Source organism: Thalassophryne amazonica, chromosome 16, assembly GCF_902500255.1.
Source record: "Thalassophryne amazonica chromosome 16, fThaAma1.1, whole genome shotgun sequence".
NCBI lineage: Eukaryota > Metazoa > Chordata > Actinopteri > Batrachoidiformes > Batrachoididae > Thalassophryne > Thalassophryne amazonica.
In genome coordinates, this window is record NC_047118.1 from 42,946,391 (window position 1) to 42,967,244 (window position 20,854).

General features: G+C 38.2%; 1 protein-coding gene across 3 annotated transcripts in view; it reads left to right on the plus strand.

The window, feature by feature from the left end:
• Positions 1–431: 431 nt before the first annotated feature.
• Positions 432–20,854, plus strand: part of il2rb (interleukin 2 receptor, beta) — a 29,916-nt gene continuing 9,493 nt past the window's right edge. For 2 of the 3 annotated variants that reach the window (XM_034190990.1, XM_034190992.1), the window contains exons 1-8: positions 432–616; positions 665–764; positions 2,865–2,951; positions 7,176–7,320; positions 10,284–10,350; positions 10,717–10,810; positions 12,856–13,001; positions 18,790–18,961. In XM_034190990.1, the coding sequence (XP_034046881.1) occupies positions 2,873–2,951; positions 7,176–7,320; positions 10,284–10,350; positions 10,717–10,810; positions 12,856–13,001; positions 18,790–18,961 (703 nt within the window). In that variant the 5' untranslated portion in view covers positions 432–616; positions 665–764; positions 2,865–2,872. Of the gene's footprint in view, positions 617–664; positions 765–2,853; positions 2,952–7,175; positions 7,321–10,283; positions 10,351–10,716; positions 10,811–12,855; positions 13,002–18,789; positions 18,962–20,854 lie in introns of those variants that run through there. The other variant, XM_034190991.1, reaches the window with a different exon arrangement.

Consider the following 20,854-nt stretch of genomic DNA (forward strand, 5'->3'; position numbering starts at 1 on the left):
CACTGTCTTTTATTTTTTATTATTTTATTTTAGCCTTGCAGGCCTCTTGATTTTATCTTGGTATTAGACGCTCCAGTGTCTGCAGTGGTTGCGGCTGTAACTGCAGTGGTTTTCATGCTCTGAAACGTTGCATCCTAAATCACATCGTGGTTCTAAATCTGGCATGTTTAACCTCTTTACTCTTTTGTTTAAGATGACTTTCATTGATATAAACCACTTCATAAGACGATGTGTACCTTTCTTTTCATGCAAGCCACTCACTTTGCAATTGAAACAGGATGTGGTGTGCTTTGTATTTCAGCTTTTCAGTGCAATTATTATCCTAAAACCAGCAATGGGCCCCGGTACCTGCAAGCTGTAAGTTACAGCTGCCACACCTACCAGCAGCACTCATCCTCCGCCCCCCCGCTGAGCCTCTCTCACCATCACTCACAGTGAGGCTTCCTGTCAGCCTCAGTCAGAAGCTGTGGTTACAAGTGGAAAATGTCACTGGGCAAGATGGAGGAGAATGAGGAGAATAGGGGACGAGTGCAAATGTGAGAAGGCGTAGGTCAAGAGAGACAGAACATGAGAGACGGGCGATCACATGAGAGAGTGAGACAGTGATGAGGAGCAAAAAGACAGGAAGAGAGAGAGAGAGAGAGAGAGAGAGAGAGAGAGAGAGAGAGAGAGAGAGAGAGAGACAGCAGGAAGTCTAAATTCATCTGTCCATCACAGGAGACCATGAGGACCTGCAGCTGTCCTCACTGAGGGAGATCAGCAAGGTACGGTAAGATTTTGAGTGAGCTACAATGCTGCTGGTAGACTTCATGTAGATAAATTTAACATAAATTTTATGCATGTTAATGTGTTTGCATAGCATGTTAAAAGTGCAGCAGCATTAGTTCATATAGTTGAAATGCAGCCTGATCAGCTGTTCTCACCAAGAATGTTCACCCTGTGAGAGACGGGGAAAAGAGACCGTTTTATCTCATGTCACACTGATGATAATGAAACAGCAGTAACGCAAAGATGTAAACAGTTCAGTTTGTGGTGGAAAAGCACTAATAACTGATGACACAAAACGAACCTTTGTGGAAAAATCCCTTCTTTAAAAACGATGTTCATTTAATCAAAAATCAACTGCTTTCTCCACTATTCTATGCTATTCACTGTGTGAACAATATTTTTAATATTTTAACAGCTCCATTAGGACAAAGGGTATAGATTTTGTTTTGATTCTAGATTCGTTATTGAAATGTTTCTAATTGATTACTTTTAAACATCTAAATAATTATATGTATATATATATATACGTATATATATATGATATGTGTAGTTAGTGGTCAGCACAGAAGGTTGTGGGATCACTTCCCTCCTGGTCTTTTCAGTATGGGGTGTACATGTTCTCTCTGTGTTTGCATTGGGTTCCCTCCGGGTGCTCTGGGTTCTTCCCACTTACAAACACATGCAGATTAGGTGACTTAACTTGAAATTGACCGTAGGTGTGAATGAGTTTGTCGATCTATATGTGACCCTGTGATAGACTGGCGTCCTGTCCAGGGTGTAAACTATGTCTCGCCCTCTGACTGCTGGGATAGGCTCCAGCCCCCCCGACCCTTTATCAGAGTAAGCGGGTATAGAAAATGAATGAATAGTTTATATACATACATACATACAAATATATATATATATATATATATATATATATATGTGTGTGTGTGTGTGTGTGTGTATATATATATGAATCTTATGAATATGAATCTTTTCCCCCAAAGTTGTTTTTCTAAAATATTAATATTTACTTCAAAGGTCTTAAATGTGAAAGTTTTGTTTGAACCTTGTGTTTTGTAAGAGGTCACATTTTAAAGTAACAGTAATCTCATGTGTCTGAATGTTTCATGATTAGTACTACATGGTAACTGTGTAAAATAGGTGTCAGCTTTTCACCTTTAGAAATATATCATTTATTTCAGTCGGACTCTTGACATTAATCAGGTGTTTACAGTCATTCCATTACAGATTGATTATCCACAAGTTTGTGTCACCATGTATAAAACAGCACATGTACACACACACAAAAAAATCACGTTTTTAAAAAATTATTTATTTTGGAAATAAAGTTTGTAATTGATTAGGCTGTATAATGAAATACATTTGTAAAAAAAACATTTTATTTTTGTTTGAGTCGGAAAATTTGGACATTTCAAACAGGACTTTCTGTTGATGCACTGACAGAGGAAAAAAAAAAAAATCCCCTGGCACCTAAGACTTTTGCACATACCTGTACTTTCAGTGCCAACAGGAAGCTCTTACTGTAACAGAAAGTTGACATGTTGACTTGAATATGCTTGTTTTCAGTCAAATTTCACTTGTTAGTGTGGTGGTTTTTCAGATTGAGTCCGTCAGCTGTTCTATGTGGTACCAGAACAACAGAGGTACAGACTACCTCTCAAAAATGTTTTAATATAATCCAATTAAAATTGCATTAGCACACAGGGTTCCTGGTTTTATCCAATTACAATAACAGCCTCTCAAATACATTTTTTTTTTCATTTCATGAAAGAAACTGATCATACAAACCTATTTTCTTATCGTTTGCAGACCACTTCATACATACACACACACACACACACACACACGCACACATATATATATATATATATATATATATATATATATATATATATATATATATATATATATATATATATATAAAGTAGTGCCAGCTACATTTTACATTTTTTAATTATTAGATAAGCAGCCTTTCAGTACAGTATTGTTTTTTTTAAATTGTGGAGACTAAATGTATTTAAGAAATTTATTTAAATTGTCATGTTGTTTGCGTTTTAGTTTGATTTTGTGTTTTTGTAGGCGTACAGTGATCACATCCATGGATATCCTGTGGTTCTTTTACGTCCCGCTGCTTCTGTTTTCAGTGCAGACTGGCCACTCTCAGAGACACCAACAAGGTAACATCATTATCATCACCATCAACATCATCATCACCCAACGCATGAAAGAAAGGACTGAGTTTGACAATGCAAATAATTTAAATTATATGTAAAAGAAATGATAATTGTCAGATTTGGAGATAAAATAAGACCTTTGCCAATAAAAAAAAATAACATAAATAACGTGTACAAAGAAAGATGTTAATTAAATTAGATCTAATAATGGGTTTAATATCGAGTTCTTAAACCGCGGATGAATCCACTCCTCTAAAATCAACAAAAATCAAGAAAATGTTTACAGTTGATCACCAGATCTAAAGCCAAACCTTTTTTAAATGTTCATTTTTGGTGTCACATTCACTCCAACTCCATCAGTTCCTTAGTTGTGATCCTGAGGTTCTGCTGGACCGTTAGTGCAAAAGTTCCTTCATTCCTGGATGTTATTTGGAGCCTCAGTGATATAAAGTTTGAATGGTCCCAAGTGTCACATGTTTTGTATAACAGTTTGTACAGTTGCTAATGGTACCATGAATGTTTTTGAGATGGATTCTAAGGAGGAACCTGACTTGTGGAAGTGAAAAAATTCTGCTCCAGATGTCTTGGCTTAATTCGTTAGGTTTACTTTTTAATTTCTTTGCACTTCTTACATGTAAAAATAACACCATCAATTTGTGGAATCTTCACGCTACAAAGAGGCCCACTGAAAAGTTGGCAGAAATATTACTTGCTAAGATAATTTGGATCAACAGAATTGATGTTACCAATTGAAGCACTTTTTAAGTTGGTCCAGCAGTATTCTCCTTTTTTTATGATTGGTGAAAATATATATATTTTCACCAATCATATCATGTAATCATATATATATATATATATATATATATATATATATATATATATATATATATATATATATATATATATATATATATATATATATATATATATATATATATAAACTTAAATATATTGTGAGTTAGTTATTTTGTATATGAATCTTCTCTGAAGTAGACTTCAATCTGATCAGACTGAAGAAATGGATTACTGCAAATCAATTAAGTTAATGTAAATAAAGTATTCATAATTGTTTTGATGAAGCAAAACAAACTTGATATTAAGTGTTGAAATAACTTAAATATACAAAGTGTAGCAGTAATAATAACTGTAATTCTTTATAGTCTGTACGTCACAAAACATTTCAATATAGTTTAGCTTGGAAATGAAAGTTCACCTACTGCCTTGCGTTAACTTGAAGAATACTTCGGTTTCAACACAAAAATTCAAATTACTCCTTTTTGTTTTCCAGTTAGTGTCTATGTCTAAGTTCGATTTCCAATATATATGACCTGTCTTCAGTGCATAACTATTTAATTATGGCTATTATTTAGCAGTGGTTTAAAGACAGTTTCGCAACCTCTTAAGCTAAGGTAACTATTTTTTCTTGAGCTGTCATCCCTCAGTCTCGCCTTTTTTTCTTTTTGTATTAACTTACACATCCAAGTACATTCAACAAGTACAAGTTTCAAATAGTCAGCACAATGAATTACTGTAAGTTTAACTTTGTAAAACCTCTACAGCTGAAATGAAAATCCAAAACTTGTCAGAGCTCTTTGAGTCAAATGGCTTTAAATGGGACTAGAATGTTTTACAGTGTGGAATTTAATATTTTCATGCACATTTCACTTATTCATAATTATAGTTTAACTAATTTAAGACTTGTACAAATTCAGCGGTGATGTTCACACTGAACCCTCCAAATTTTAATGTGGTCAACAAGTAAATCACGTTGTGGTTATCTGTCTTTCTCAGTGACACTTTGACATACAAGAGAACACGTGCATGAATTAAATCTGCACTACTGACTACAAACACTATTTGTTTTTTTTGTTTGTTTGTTTTTTTACATAAATGCAATTTGTTGGTTAACTCCGAGTCTGACTCAGTAAACCAAGAAGGTGTCAGTGTTTGTCAGAGATTTTGAATTTATAAAATGAATACGTAAATAAATAAAACAAGAGAAATCAGAAATTTCTGACGTCCATCAAGGGTTGAGGAGAACTCAAAATAAAAGATATGTGGTTCATATCGCGATCCAGATTTTATCTGGATCCGGATTCCACAACACAAGGCAAACTGCATACTGATCCAGAATGGTCCGACTGATGTTGCAATCTAATATTTCAATCACAAGCTGAAACAAAATTGTGTCTTCCTGATCTTGGTTTTACATCGTGATGTCGTATCCGTGAAGTAGTTTTGACATCATCCTTAAAAGTCTACAAAGCGAAATCCTGATCCAGAATCTGGATCTGTGTCCAGACCACCTTCATAATTTTAATACAGTCTTCCATGGCCTAACACCAAAGTATGGCAAAAATTTGGTGAAAATCCATTAAGTAGTTATTTTCAAATACTTTTATTAGAACCAAACAAACAAATTACAAGAATATATAATTCCTTTCTTTCTTTTTTTTTACATATGCACCCACTGATACACTTTTTAATACAATATAATACTGACACAATGATGAACACACATAGAAAAAATACAATACAATGCAAAGTTTGTATTTTTTTAACAGAAAGAAAAAAAGTAAACTACATTAAGTAGTTTTGACGTAATCTTCAAAATCTGACAAAGTGAAATCCTGATCTAGGATCCCAATCCAGATCACCTCCAAGATTCAGTGGAGTCTTCCATGCCCTAATATCTATTTGTGGTGCAAATTTGGTGAGAATCTGTGAAGTAGATTTTTCTGATGTAATCCTTCAAAGCCTATATAAAGTGATACCTTGAGCCAGAATCTGGATCCAGATCACATTCAAAATTGAATGAAGTCTTCCATGGCCTATTATCTATGGGTGATGAAAATTTTGTCAAAATCTGTCCAGTAGTTTTGACGTAATCCTGCTAACAGTCAGACAAATAAATAAATGCAGATGATTTTATTACGTCCTTGCTGGACGTAATAAAATATGAAAGTTGGTAACTGGGGTTGAATCGGAAGAGCAAGTTGCCTGTGAGCCAAGAGGTCACTTTATCAATCCCCAATTGCCTCTCTATGGCAAAATCAAGTCAAGACTGTGAGCATGCACTGGTGTCACATATAATCACCACATGCACAATACCACGGAATGCCTAGGATCCTGGATGGCATCCACCCAGGCAGATGAACGGTCCATCTCCACTTCAAGAAAGTAAACATCTGACACAACCATGGCCTTCTCCAGCCACCGGGTTTCTCTACACTGAGGCACCTACCATTTGTCTAGAATCTAGACAAATGGATTAAACATGACTGATAATCTAGACTCTAGATTATCAGTCATGTTTTTTTTTTTTAACTAGTGTGGGGAGGGGTGCAGCTGCCACTCTGATGTGGCTTATATACTGAAAAAAATCCACACTTTTTGAAATTAATAATTATTGTAATAACTATTTATATAGGACTTTCCCAGGAATCAAAGCACTACACAAATAAACTCCAATAATGAAATAATAAATGCTAAAAATAAAACGTACATCCCAAAACTGCACATGAATTCCAAATTAAGAAGCAGCTAATACAGAAAAAAGGTGCAACCTAAAGATTGTTTTTTGCTCTTCAAGGCATTTTTTTGACAGGTGTGACTTATACCTGAGAAAATACCGTATATATTAGATCACATCACATTGCAAAAATGTCTAAGCTGAAACTCCCTCACCATACAAGTGATACTCTTCATCTGAGTCAGTCTCCCTAAGTAACCTCTTAGTAGACATTAAGTCATTCGAGTAGTAACCAAGAGTTGTCCAAAGTGACCTGGTCACAAACACATGTAGTCATCACCTTTGATCACTAAATTAGTGTCCATGGAAAAATACGTAAATCAATTAGGACATTACATTATTATGCACATTTAAGTTAATTTAACACTATTTAATCATGATTACTTTACTAATCAAAATAGGTTTACACCAATATCATTTGAGGGGACTAAACATTTAAACTGTTCAAGTAAATCTAACAGGTTTTACAGCAAAAATGACCTGAAAAATGTAAGACGTTTATAAGAGATGAAAAACATATAAGAGTCCAGCGAAAGTGAATCTGGCAAACTGTCCTTAACTCGTTGCATTTGAACACCTCACATGAAGGACATGCCCAATGACACTGATAAAGAGACTTCAGCATAATCTGTAGTTTTTGTTTTGTTTTTATGGTTGTTGTTGTTGTTGTTGTTGTTATGTCTGTGTCTTTGAAGGACTGTCGTGTGTAAATGACTTCGTCAACAATGTGAGCTGCACGTGGAACAGCTCGGCTCTGGGTCCTGGGGTGGACTGCTGGATCTCTGGGGCCAAGAAAACCTGGATGATGAAGAAAGGTGGTAAAGATGGCACTTTACTGATGTAAGTTTGAGATATTGCAAAGAAAATAAAAACAAATTAAATAAATAAGCTCTTTGAATTACAGTAAATAGAGCATCGTGTGATCAACTATCACGGAAAAAGAGAATAGTTGAACCAGTTTGAAAAAGCATTACAATTGGTAAAACCTGAATTAATTAAGTTGTTTGAACTTAAGTTTGTAAATTGGAATTGATCTAACTTAAGTTCAAACAACTTAATTCATTCAGTTTTTACCAATTGTAACACTTTTTTTTTAAGTTGGTTCTTTTTAAGAGTGTTTAAAATAAAAATGTGCCTGAAATTAAGAGAGAAGAAATAACATTTTATAATGCTGAGATGAGTTTGAAATATATATATATATATATATATATATGTGTGTGTGTGTAGGATTATTTATGCAGTTGTCCATTATTATATTTAGTCAGGTCCACACTTATTCTGGCAGTGACACCGTTTTTGGAATTTTGCCTGCAATAAGAGTCAAAATTAAATAAGATGTGTTTGTAGTGTCAACATTTAGCTTTATTTCAAAGGGTTAAACAAAAATGTCACCTTTGCTATTGAGGAATTAAAGCCATTTTTATACACAGTCCCACCCTTTTCAGAGCCCAGTAAGGAATTGGACAAACTACATACAAGGATTGTTGTTGATGCAGACCATCACCTTCCAGCCAGTTTGTTTTCAAGGAGTCAGAGGATGGATACATGAACATTTCGAAGTCACTTAATATCTCTTGAACTTCATTTACATCGATCATTTAGAAATACAAACTGTGGCACTACACGGTGAATCTGTCTGGAGAAACAGAAAACTGAGTGATTCTGCAAACAGGAGACTAGTGAGGGAAGCCACCAAGACACACACACACACACACACACACATACACACAAAGGCACTGTCCAAAGAGTTATGAACTGGACTGTTGGTTTTCTGAAATATGATGAATGAGATTTTTTTTTGTATCGTGCATGTTGTCGAATTCCTCAGCTGTCTTGTTTTAGGGTCCCTTCATATGTAGTACACGAATAAGTATAAATCAGGGCGAATCACGGCAAAACAGCTCATAAGAGCGAACCACGAAAACAGCAAGCCGACGTCGGGAGGTACATGTAGTCGGGCAGGCGTGAACGATCCTTCTGCGACAGTTTTGTGCAAGCTCATGCACGAAACCGTTGCAGTGGGAACACAGTGTGAGCAGCTGGAGCATTTGTAACCACATCACGCAGCTGCTGTGAAAAAAAAAATACATGCCACCCACGGGATGGCATAGCCTGTCAATGTGCGTGCTGTGTGCTTGCTTGCTGCAGCCCGTCGCAACAGCTATATATGTTTTCATGTATATCCACGTGAGGACAACAAGCAGATACACACGCATCACAGTGGACAGTTGTTAGTTCATGTCCGTCCAAACATGGTACGTGTTCCCCAGCCATGCCGTCCAGAACCAGGGATCTCAACAGCTGCAGCTGTCGGCGGACACCCCCCCCCCATCAGTTCACCGCAAACACCAATGTGTCACTCTGTTTCTGTGTTATGTTATGTGATCATTTCTTTTTAGTTATTTCTTATGTAATTGTGTATGTAGGTAGTGTAGTACTTATTAATATACCTGTCCTGGCTGTGGTCTCAGTGTTTGTAGCTGTCAGTGAGTCTCTGGTCAGCAGCTGGGAGGTGGTTTGCTGTGCTGTGTGCGCTCTGACGTGGCTGGCTACTCCATCTGTACATCTATATCAGCAGTTGATGCAAGTGTGCTTCCCCCCACCCCGGCACACCACATGTGTTGCGGATGGGGTATGGGGGGAGTAGCGCAACACGTGTGATTCACATGCATGGCACATGTGTTGCGGGGGGAGCTGGCACTCTGGCACACCGCATTTGCGTTGTTCTTTTACAATGCCACTCACGTGGGGGTGTCTGCTTACAGCGCGAATCGCCACACATTTTCTAAGTGTCCAGCGAGCGGTGTTAGATGTTCCTATGTGTCACCTGGAATTTGGTTGACACCTGCCGTGAGAGGGTTCAATGGGCTCTCACAGCGCAAACTCTATCTTTCAGCCGCTGGTGTGCATAAATAGTTGTAGCGACAGCTGTATGAGGCGTATTTTACACGTATTGCATACAATTCCTATACCAGCACCGCAGAGAGGGCGCCAGTGGACCTCAGTCTGCAGTTCACCTCCACCTCAAAGACACTAACCACACGTTTGAGGACAAGGAAGTTAAAATATTAGCCAGAGAGAAGAAATGGTTTGAGAGAGGGGTCAAGGAGGCATTCTTTGTGAAACGTTTGAAACCCAGCCTTAACCGGGGAGGGGGTCTGAGACACAATTTATCCCCTGTTTACAATGGGGTACTCAGGTCAAAGGAGTTTCAGTCTTTTGTTCATGGTAAAGAGTCATTCACGTCATCAAGGGAGCCATCAGAAAGGCATCCATCCCATCATTAGAGGGACAGCTGTCCTGCCATTAGGTGTGCTAACTACAGCACAATAGTTGCTAATTAGAGCTATTATTTAGTCACTAGCCTATAGCAGTCTGCCTCTCAGTAGGAGGGGTCTGGTTAGGTTTAAAACTCCAGCTTTTGTTGGCTTCTGTTTTATTCTTCTCTACAAGAGTCAGACAGAAGTCAGACTACCAGAGCAAGAATTTTAGCTGAGGAAGCTTCTGCGATTTGAAGCGAAACGTCCTCGCGTCAAGCAACCCAGTCCAGTCGAAGATTCAAGCTTCTCTACTACAATTCCTGCTTCATGCGCAATTCAGCCACATTCGAACTGTGTAAAGGGGCCCTTAATGTGACCTGCAGTGTTCTTTCTTTCTTTCTTTCTTTCTTTCTTTCTTTCTTTCTTTCTTTCTTTCTTTCTTTCTTTCTTTCTTTCTTTCTTTCTTTCTTTCTTTCTTTCTTTCTTTCTTTCTTTCTTTCTTTCTTTCTTTTTCTTTCTTTCTTTCTTTCTTTTTTAACTTAGCCGAAGATGCAAGTTGAAGCAGCTGCAGAATTCTCCACCAGGTTGCAGTTTTGTCTTTGAAAATAAAGTAAGTCATTCTGTTTCTAATGCTTGAAATCAACATTTTATGAGCTGTTAGAAAATATGGAAAGATTTTAACAAACCTGATAAATTACTCAAATAAATAATCACAATTACAATCTGTGCAAATGAATTTCCTACTTGTCACATATTTAATTAAATATCATTGTTTTAGTGTGAAAACATTAATTTCAATGCTGATTTTTTCTTTGATTTTAGGGCTTTTCAATTAGCAGTCATCGAGTATGACCAGGAAGATGCTGCACCAAATTAAAACAAAACAAAACACAAATTACTGGTCTTGCTGCAGCAGAATGTTGCTCTTCAGCTTCGTATTACTGTCAGTGTTTAACGCCTTAATGTGTCCGTGCAGAGATTCACCAGTGCAGAAGTCATGCCCAGCATCCGCATAGAGTGCAACGGGATGCTGGTGGAGAACCTGACAAACTACAAACCGTGTCACCACAGTGAGTGTGCACAGACAAATGTGTGTGTCAGATCTGGATCCAAGAAAAATGCCAAGTAAAATATGGAACTGGTCAATAAAGTGACAACTGCACACCTTTGTATGACTTAAAAGGTACAAAGTCAAAGTCCATTCTCTGTAAAACAGTACCACTATATCACTAATGCACAACCCTTCCACTCTATTTAATTCATATCCAAACTTTTGAGTTAAACAGTTATGAACTTAAGTTTTAGCTTCCAAGATTACCCAGGGATAAAAGGTCATGTGACCAACAGAAGGGGGCTATTTGACTTCATTTTAGTGTTTCATAATCACCAAATCCCTTGAACTAGTTATTCTAAATGTCTCCTCATTACAGTATAAGCAAGGGGTCGAAATGTTGACCTTGACTTTTATTTTATTCTGAAAAATCAGATAACTTTGTCCTTGACTGACCCTCAGACATTCCATGACGTCTGGTCCAAATCTGGTTACTTTGTTCACACTCAGACAGAGCAAAGGAATGACACACACACACACACACACACACACACACACACACACACACACACACACACACACACACACACACACACACACACACACACACACACACACACACACACACACACACACACACACACACATACTACTGTTGCACATGGGTGTAAATATGAAAATCACTGAAAGTCATATAATACACAGAATATTACTAAAAGGTCACCACGTCTTTTAGAAAGATATTTTACTTTTGAAAAGATGTGGAGTAAAATTTACTTTAAAAAATCTTGGTAACAATTTGCACACAGAAATTCACAGTAAATTTAACTGGTTGTATTCTCTTGTGTTTTTGTCAGTAAATGTCTCTAATATACTGTAATTAGTTAGTTCTACTTCAGAACTGTGTCGGATCTGATAAGAAGAAGTTTCTGAAAGTGCCCTGCCATCTAGCAACATGTTCTCAACCCGCTGCACAGTGATGCTTCTCATCCTTTCACCCCACTTTAAGATTCTCTCCTCCCTTGTGCAGGGAAACTTACACACACAAGTGGAAATTGAGCCACCAACCTTTTAATGGAGGGGTGACTGGTGTTACAAACTGAGTCACAGTTCTCTAAAGCCAACCAGAACCTGAAAAAGATAAGTGTAAACCTCGCTGGGCAAAACTGGAGTGTTGCAGACAAACATGATATTAGAACAGAGTCAGCTGAAAGAAGAAGGTCTCCATGAGCTGAACAGCTGTGGTTCAAATCCTGTCTGTGTGCATGAATGTTCATCTGTTACGTAAAAAAGAGGAGGTAAACGTGATGCTTCACATCCAGAGAGTCTGATATAAGATGAGAAACCCACTATGTCAAAGTTTCCCTTTATTAGCTTTGAAAGGAGATTTTACTAATGACACGTGAGTAACATTTACTTACAAAAGCAAGATAAATACTCAGTAAAAACTTAGAATTGTTGTGTGCACAATTTCTGTAAGTATGAAAATAAAAATGGAAAGGGCCTGTGACATGTGTCACAGAAGTCTAAAACAAGCTGAATCGGGCACAAATGGTGTTAATAGCAGAGGAATCTCTACATAATTGTGAGACTTTAAATATGTAACATGAAGTCACCAAAGAATTAAATAGTAAAAAGCACATAAAACCCACTTTTGCTCAAAGTGACCCTTTTAAACATAATTATCTTTTGTTGTCAGGATGCTAATGAAGTTGTGTCTGAAATACAAGCAATAAAATGTTAGGGGGGCATGTCCACACCTTTATTTATTTATTTATTATTATATTTTATTTTATTTACATTTTATTTATTTATTATTATTTATATATTATTTATTATAATTAATGTATTTGTTTGTTTACTTTAACGTTGCAAGGGTAGCTGTTATACAAACGAAGAGATTTTGACTAAATTTTATAAAGTTTGATATGGATTCTTAAGTGCCCTTCTTGTTCTTTGGATTCATGGAATGAGCACAGAAAAAGCAGGCACATTGCTTTTTTTTAAATGCATCCAACATGAATTGTATACATGTGATCTTTTCTGTGCATGTGCATGTGACAGTTAAAATGCATGCTCCCAGCGCCCCCAATGTCAGCAGCAGCATCAATGGGACCTTGATATTGTTGAGTCCAGGCAGCCCTCGATCCAGTTTCTTCAAATCCTTTGACTTTCAAGTTCAGATCAAAGAGAATCACCGCACATGGAATGTGAGTATGTGCACACAAATTGACAAATGCATATTTGTATGTGAAACCAGCCATACACTATGACACTGCAGTATCATATTGTATCATCATAACACAGAAGTGTACTGCAGAAGAACCGCAGAATAACAACCTACAGGTTGTGCCATGTGCAGAGGAGGAGGAGGAGGAGTTGGAGGGGAAGTTGCACAGCAGGTTGTGGTCCCATCTGAGGTCCATGCACACAGTCAGAATTCTTTTTCTTGACTTCTCAAGTACATTTAACACCATCCTGCCCCTTGTGCTGCACGGCAAACTGACCAGGATGCAGGTGGACTCACACTTGGTGTCTTGGATTGTTTAACTACCTCACAAAGGGCATCACATCTGACACTGTGGTCAGTAGCATGGGAGCACCTCAGGGAACCTTGCTGGTTCCCCTTCTTTTCACCCTCTGTATGGTGGACTTTAATTTAATCTCTGAGCTGTGTCATAGTCAGATGTTTGCTGATGACATGACCGTGTGCATCAAGGGTGATCAGGAGGAACAGTACGGGAGTTTGGTAAAGGACTTTGTCACCTGGTACCATTTGAACCACCTGCAGCTTAGTACCTCCAAAACTAAAGAGCTGAAAATAGACCTTCGGACATCTAAACCAAGCCCACAGCTAGTTGAGATAGATGGGGTTGAGGTAGAAGTCTTGGGCTGCTGCTGGATGACAAGTTACACTGAAAAAGTAATACTGAATACCTTTATAAAAAAAAGGGGCAAAACAGGATGTATTTCCTGCCAGAAGCCCCTGTGGATGTTTTATTTGTCAGCGATAGCTAGTGCCGTGTTTTATGCTGTGGTGCTTTGGGGGACAGCATGAAGAAGCAGCACACTTCAAAGTTGGATAGGTTGATTGTCTCGGTGGTTGGCATGGAATTCAACAGTGGCTGAAAGGAGAGTACTGAACAAAAGGGATGATAGAACAGCATACAGCCCGGGTGTGTTTTTACCGAGCAGCCAGTCATGGAAGTACGAATTCTTGCCTTCGGATTGGCCACTTTGCCGGAAGTGATGTGGCGCCAGTCTTGAGAATAGAAGATCAATGTGTTAGATATATTTGTGTGTTCAATTATGGTTTTCTGTATTTGCATTCTGTACTCGTTTTGGTATTAAAGTAGTTATTTTAGGATTGTATTCTTAGTTTTCACTCTTATTCTTACTTTCCTTTGTTCTCTGTTGGTATGTGCATGTCGAACCAGATTTAACCATTTTTTTTTTTTTTTTTACCATTTAGGACAAAGAGAGTTAGGTTACATTATAAATCATATATGTTCCATTACTGTGCGGGTCCTGGGCAGGGGGTTGGACCTCCCTCAAATGCCCACGGGGGCCAATAAGGAAATGCCTATGAAATGTAGATAACTGAAATGTTTTAGAAAAACTGTTTGTGTCCATTGTTTGGGATTCTGTAAGGGCGGATCTTGTGTGTGAGAGAAATTCTACACCTGATATTTTTTCACTGTGACTTTGAATAAATTTAAAAGTGCAGAATAGTTTGAATTTGTACTTTGGGAAGGGCAGTGTTACACAAAGAACCGGGGAAAAATAACAGATGGATGGATTAGTTTGTGCTAAATTGAGAGTGACTGAGAGACATTATTATTATTCTGTCAGGAATGAGACCCAATGAGGTGGACTCAAATGCTATGAGGCAGCAAGTTAAGACGACAAAATGATAATGACGTTATGTGACAGATCACAGCAGAAGTCACAGGGGCATGCAAGGAGGAGACACCGGTTGTAAGGATGGAAGGAGTTGAGGATCCAGTGTCAGGTGGAACCAGTGGAGCTGATGGTGGCAGGAAACTAAGAACAAAGAGAGACAAATTACTAACAGTTCAAAAGTAACTAGACTGAGTGAAAACTGGAGATTTTACAGCTACAACACAGACACCAGGTTACCACATGGAAGACTGGAAGAGTCTGGCATGGGTGGACTGAAGAGCCGGGGTTTAAAGGCTGCAGGGATAATTAGTTGCAGGTGCTCCAACTGTCACAGGTGAACCCAATAATCAGCTCTGCTGACAAGACAGACAGACAGACAGACAGACAGACAGACAGACAGACAGACAGAGAGAGAGAGAGAGAGAGAGAGAAAGAGAGAGAGAACTGCAGTAGCACAGCAAAACAACATTATTCTGTGTTTATGTGGATACGACAGATGTTATTTGCTCAGAGTGCTCTGTGCATGCACATATATAGTAGGAAAGAATGCTTTTGGAATGCTGTATGCGCTGCCAAAATTATTTATCTCTTGCACACATTCATTAAACTGTGGGAAGACATTGGGCTATATTTTACTTGCTTGCACATGCGGCACAATTTTTCTTACTTCTGCCAAGGAGGTAATGTTTTCTGCTGTGTCTGTCTGTCTGTTTGTGCAGGATAACTCAAAAGTAATGAACAGGTTTCAGTTATCTACATTATGTTCTTGGAAATAAGTGTTTCAGTTTTGGAGTTCATCTGGAATATATTATGGAGAAGAGATCCAGAAAAATGCCCAGTCATGTCATTGACTGCCACCAGGGCTACGCATAACGGTTCTGATATTTTTTGGAGAATGGTTGGTTTTTCTAGGGGTTTCATGGGCCCATAGAAACAGAATGAAGGGGTATTTTCCTGGAATTGCCTCTGCAAAATAATGAGAAAGGGTGTTTAATTTAAACCCAGTATTTCAGGACAGTTTCCTGTTACGCACACTGCACGATGTCTACTCAAACCTGAGGCACTGCACCCCGGGGAAACACAGACTTGGATATGTATATCATATACCTCTCTGCTAGTGGCAAAGGGCCTCATTCATCAAATGAACGTACGGCAGAAAACATGTGTTCGACCATTTTTACACAAACGTCGGTATTTATCAATTTGGACGTGAGCAGAGGCTAAGACAAATCTCACAACAGAGCTCACGTCTGGTCTGAGCTTGTGTACGCAAATCTGAGTCTGTGGATTTGTGGCGCAGCACTAAAAAAATCTGTCTGAGTCTGAAAATAATTATGAAACAAACCTCAGCTGTCATCCAAGCATAAGCAGCCACATATTCAGATCAAAATGGATTCTTAAAATGGATTAAACAAAATTAATTTTAAAAAGCCCACATTTTTAATGATACTGCTTCCTTTGTAAAATAAAAAAATACATATGCTAAATAGCCTAAACATGACAACTAGTCATTGCACATTAAAATGCCTAATGCTGCGTTTAAGTGCCGCAACACGTTTTTTGGTGGCCAGCTTTAAATTGGACCACTTTTTCTTGACCTAAATGCAAAGAATTCTTAATCAATTAGCAGGCATAAGCTTTTAACTGTGGGTGCATAAAAGATTGATTCAAAATCATTAGGCATAGGTTAAGTCAAAGAATTCTTCATACCTCAGCCAGAGTCCGTTCCTCTGCGGCAACGCTGTTGACCGCCTCCGTTACACCCTTCCACACGACATTTTTATGAGCACCTTTGACTCCACTTTTCAGACTGCTAAAAAGTACAAGTTTGTTTTTCTCCACCGCTAATGTTAGGATGCCGATTTCCATCTCCGAAAAGTTTTTCTTCTTCCCAGTACTTCTTCTCTCCATGTTGGGCTCAGTGGGCGAGGCTTCCGGACCATGAATATTTAAGGGCGTAACATGCTAATGACGATTATTTTCAGCCACCGCATTTATCAAGAGCCGATCATTCGTACGCTGCGATTGGTCAGGTACGACTGTTTCATAAATCACGCGTGTGTCTTGTCGTAAGATCAATTATGCGCTCAGATCTGCGCCTGTTTTTACACAGTCTTTATAAATGAGGCCCAAAGTGTGTTAACCTCTTTGTTTTAGAGAGAGAGAAAAAAAAAAACTCAGGCCCTGTAATCTCCTTGTTTTAGTGGAAAAACGGGTATATTTCATAAAAATCTCCTTGAAAAAGGGATACTTTTTTAGGGGAGGTGATGGTCTAGTGGTTAAGGTGTTGGGCTTGAGGCCAGAAGATCATGAGTTCAAATCCCCGCCTGACTGGAAAATCGCTAAGAAAATCACTTGCCCTTGGGCAAGGCCTTTAATCCCCTATTGCTCCCGGTGTGTAGTGAGCGCCTTGTATGGCAGCACCCTGACATCGGGGTGAATGTGAGGCTGCCATGTCTTGCCGCTTGACACGGCCAAGGAAGAATGTTTGACACCTAGCAACATATAACTCAAAATATTGTGAGAGCATGTTGATGAAATTTGGTGAGTAGATTTTATCCTAGAAATTAGGTATTTATGTCTGAATTTTATCTGAAACTTATCTTCCTTCCTTGGCAGAAGGATATGCTCTCTGAGTGCCTTCTAGTTTTTTCAGTTTTTTTCTTTTCTATGGCCTCCCCCAGGTTCCATAGGTGTAGACACCTTCATATGTGCACCGTGGAAGTTGGGTCCTTTCAAGGCGGTCAGCTTTTTGGTTTCATTCAGCTGCTTTCCATCTCTGTTTCTAAAACAAAAACATATATCTCCACTTCACACAAATTCTTTATGGTAATCTAGTGGATTTTGGCAAGGGTGAGTGCGTCGTGACATCTGTATCATGTGCAAATGTTTAATGTGTTTGCACGTGCCTGTGCATCCCTGTGTGCCTCTCTGCCTGTAATAACATGTATATAACAGCATGCAATACAGATTAGGATATGGCCTGTGTGATATGGCCATGGGAAATACAGCACCTGTAGATTGCACACTTTTTGAACACATTCAATTTGCAACAAAGCAGGGTGAGCTCAACAAAACACAAGATCCCATTACTCTTACTCCATATAACCTACAACACGGCAAGTGTTTCTCTTGGTCCTGGTGTAATGTGAATTTGTATTGTTGTCATCTTGTGTATACCCGGCTTTAGTGAGTCCACTGAAAAAAGAATAGTTGAACCAACTTAAATGAATTGTTTCAATTGGTAACACCTGAATGAATTAAGTTGTTTGAACTTAAGTTAAATATTAGAGTTGATCTAACTTACAAACTGAAGTTCAAGCAATAACCTGAATGAGTTAAGTTGTTTGAACTTAAGTGAGTAAGTTAGAGTTGATCTAACTTACTAACAAATTAGTAAGTTAGACCAACCTGATCAGTTAGATCAGGTTATTGTTTGAACTTCAGTTTGTAAGTTAGGTCAACTCTAACTTACTAACCAGCTTGTTAAGTTGGTTCTTTTTTCATACACTGTAAAAATGATCGGGGTGATTCAACTTAAAAACCTAAGTTGAGTTGGCAACTCAGGAAGGTAAGATATATAAGTTGCCCAGAGTCAAATACAAGCTTTTCTTGAAGTTGAATTTACTTATGCTTTAAAGGCAGCAATTGAACTTAAGTTTTTAAGTTGAATCACACTGATAATTTAATTAATAAGTGTATACATTCCAGTCAGTTTTCCACATGTAGGTAAATCTACAAAAGTTTTCATTCAATAGCAAATCTGAATTTAAGCTATATGAATTTAAGTTTAATTTTTCACATTTTGGGGCTCATGATGTGACTGTGGATTTAATATGCAAAAAAGGTGCTTAAATAATGTATCAAGCATCACCTACAAACTGTCACTTCCTCTTCCACCAACACTTGGTCTGCTTAACACATTGTGTGCTTTTTTAAAAGTGGTTTATTCATAGCAAATGCAGAAGTTGGTGTTTTCATCCACACATTCATATAAATGCAAACACTAATCAATGGACTCACTCACAATTCAAATTACAAATAAAGATTGGGATTTTAATTATAACCTCCTGAATTTGTGTTGTGTTATATCAGGAAGCCACCACGCTGCACACACACAAACAGGAGCTAACAATACCTTCTTGGCAAATGAAGGGGCACAGCCAGGTCAGAGTGAAAATCAGGCCCCCCGAGAATCTTTATCCAGAGGCCAGCTGGAGCAACTGGAGTCCAGCGGCATCCTGGCATCCAGCGCTGGAGGACAAAGGTAAACGTGTCTTCATGCTTGTGTGTCTGTGTGTGGAAACATGCACACTTGATACTTACCGTACTTCATCTACTTCACAGGCATTGGTATGTGGGTGTGTAGGTGCGTGAATGGGTGAATGTGAGGCATCATTATTAATCGCTTTGAGCTTCTGATTCACCTGGAAAAGTGCCCTATCAATGCAGTCCTTTTGTGTATACAGTAATTCATTAACAATGCTTGTTGCAGTCTGATAGTTACACCATAAGTTCACTCTGAGGAGATGAATTGGTTAGAGCTTGGGGTTGTTTGATGTGTATGCTTGAGTATGATTGTAGATTAGGGTTTTGTTTTTATAAAATCATTAAGAAGGGATGGTAGACACTTGATATTTACACCACTGGTACTCTCTGGGGAGCACATTAACTAATTCCAGATTGTTTGTTGCATATATTTGCATATGAATGTCAACGTCTTTGTATTTATGATCATTGGAATTAACACCATACGTAGGTACTTCCAGAGGAGTAGAAAAGCTGGTTAGATGTCAGGGTTCTTTAGTCCACATATTTATATATTAATGTTTTTCTTAATGATATAATAATTCATAAAGAAGACATGAGAGACATACTAGTGTCTGTGCATATACAGTTGTATGTAAAGGTTTGGGCACCCATCATAATTTTCAGGATTTTACTTTATAAATCATTGGATGTCTGGATCAGAAATTTCAGTTAAATATAGCATAAAGCAAACAAACACACTGATATTTGAGAAGTGAAATGAAGTTTCTAGTATTTACAGAAAGTGTGTAACAATTATTTAAACAAAATTGGGCAGGTGCAAAAATTTGGGCACCCTTGTCATTTTATTGATTTGAATACATTTAGCATTAATTATTGGAACACAAAATTGGTTTGGTAAGCTCATTGACCCTTGAACTCCTTACACAGGTGAATCCAATCATGAGAAAGGGTATTTAAGGTGGCCATTTGCAAATGTTTCCCCTCTTTGCATCTCTTTCAATGAGTGGCAACATGGGAACCTCTAAACACCTCTCAAATGACAACACAAAGATGGTTCAACATCATGGTTTAGGGGAAGGATACAAAAAGCTATCTCAGAGATTTCAGCTGTCAGTTTCCACTGTGAGGAACATAGTGAGGAAATGGAAGACCACAGGCACAGTACTAGTTAAGGCCCGAAGTGGCAGGCCAAGAAAAATCTCAGATAAGCTGAAGCGAAGGATGGTGAGAACAGTCATAGTCAACCCACAGACCTGGTCCAAAGACCTACAACATGATCTTGCTGCAGATAGTGTCTCTGTGCATCGTTCAACTATATAGTGCACTTTGCACAAAGAGATGCTGTATGATGCTGTAATGCAAAGGAAGCCTTTTCTGCATACATGCCACAAACAGAGTCACTTGTAGTATGCTAAAGCACATTTGGACAAGCCAGCTTCATTTTGGAATAAGGTGCTGTGGACTGCTGAAAATAAAATTGAGTTATTTGGACATAACAAGGGGCGGTATGCATGGCTGAAAAAGAACACAGCATTCCAAGAAAAACACTTGTTACCTACAGTAAAATTTGGAGGTGGTTCCATCATGCTGTGTGGCTGTGTAGCCAGTGCAGGTACTGGGAATCTTGTTAAAGTTGAGGGTCACATGGATTCTAGTCAATATCAGCAGATTCATGAGAACAATTTTCATGAATCAGTGACAAAGTTGAAGTTGCACCGGGGCTGGATCTTTCAACGAGACAACAACCCTAAACACTGCTCAGAATCTACTAAGGCATTCATGCAGAGAAACAACTACAACGTTCTGGAATGGCCATCTCTGTCCCCAGACCTGAATATTATTGAAAATCTGTGGTGTGATTTTAAGCGGGCTGTCCATGCTCGGAAAC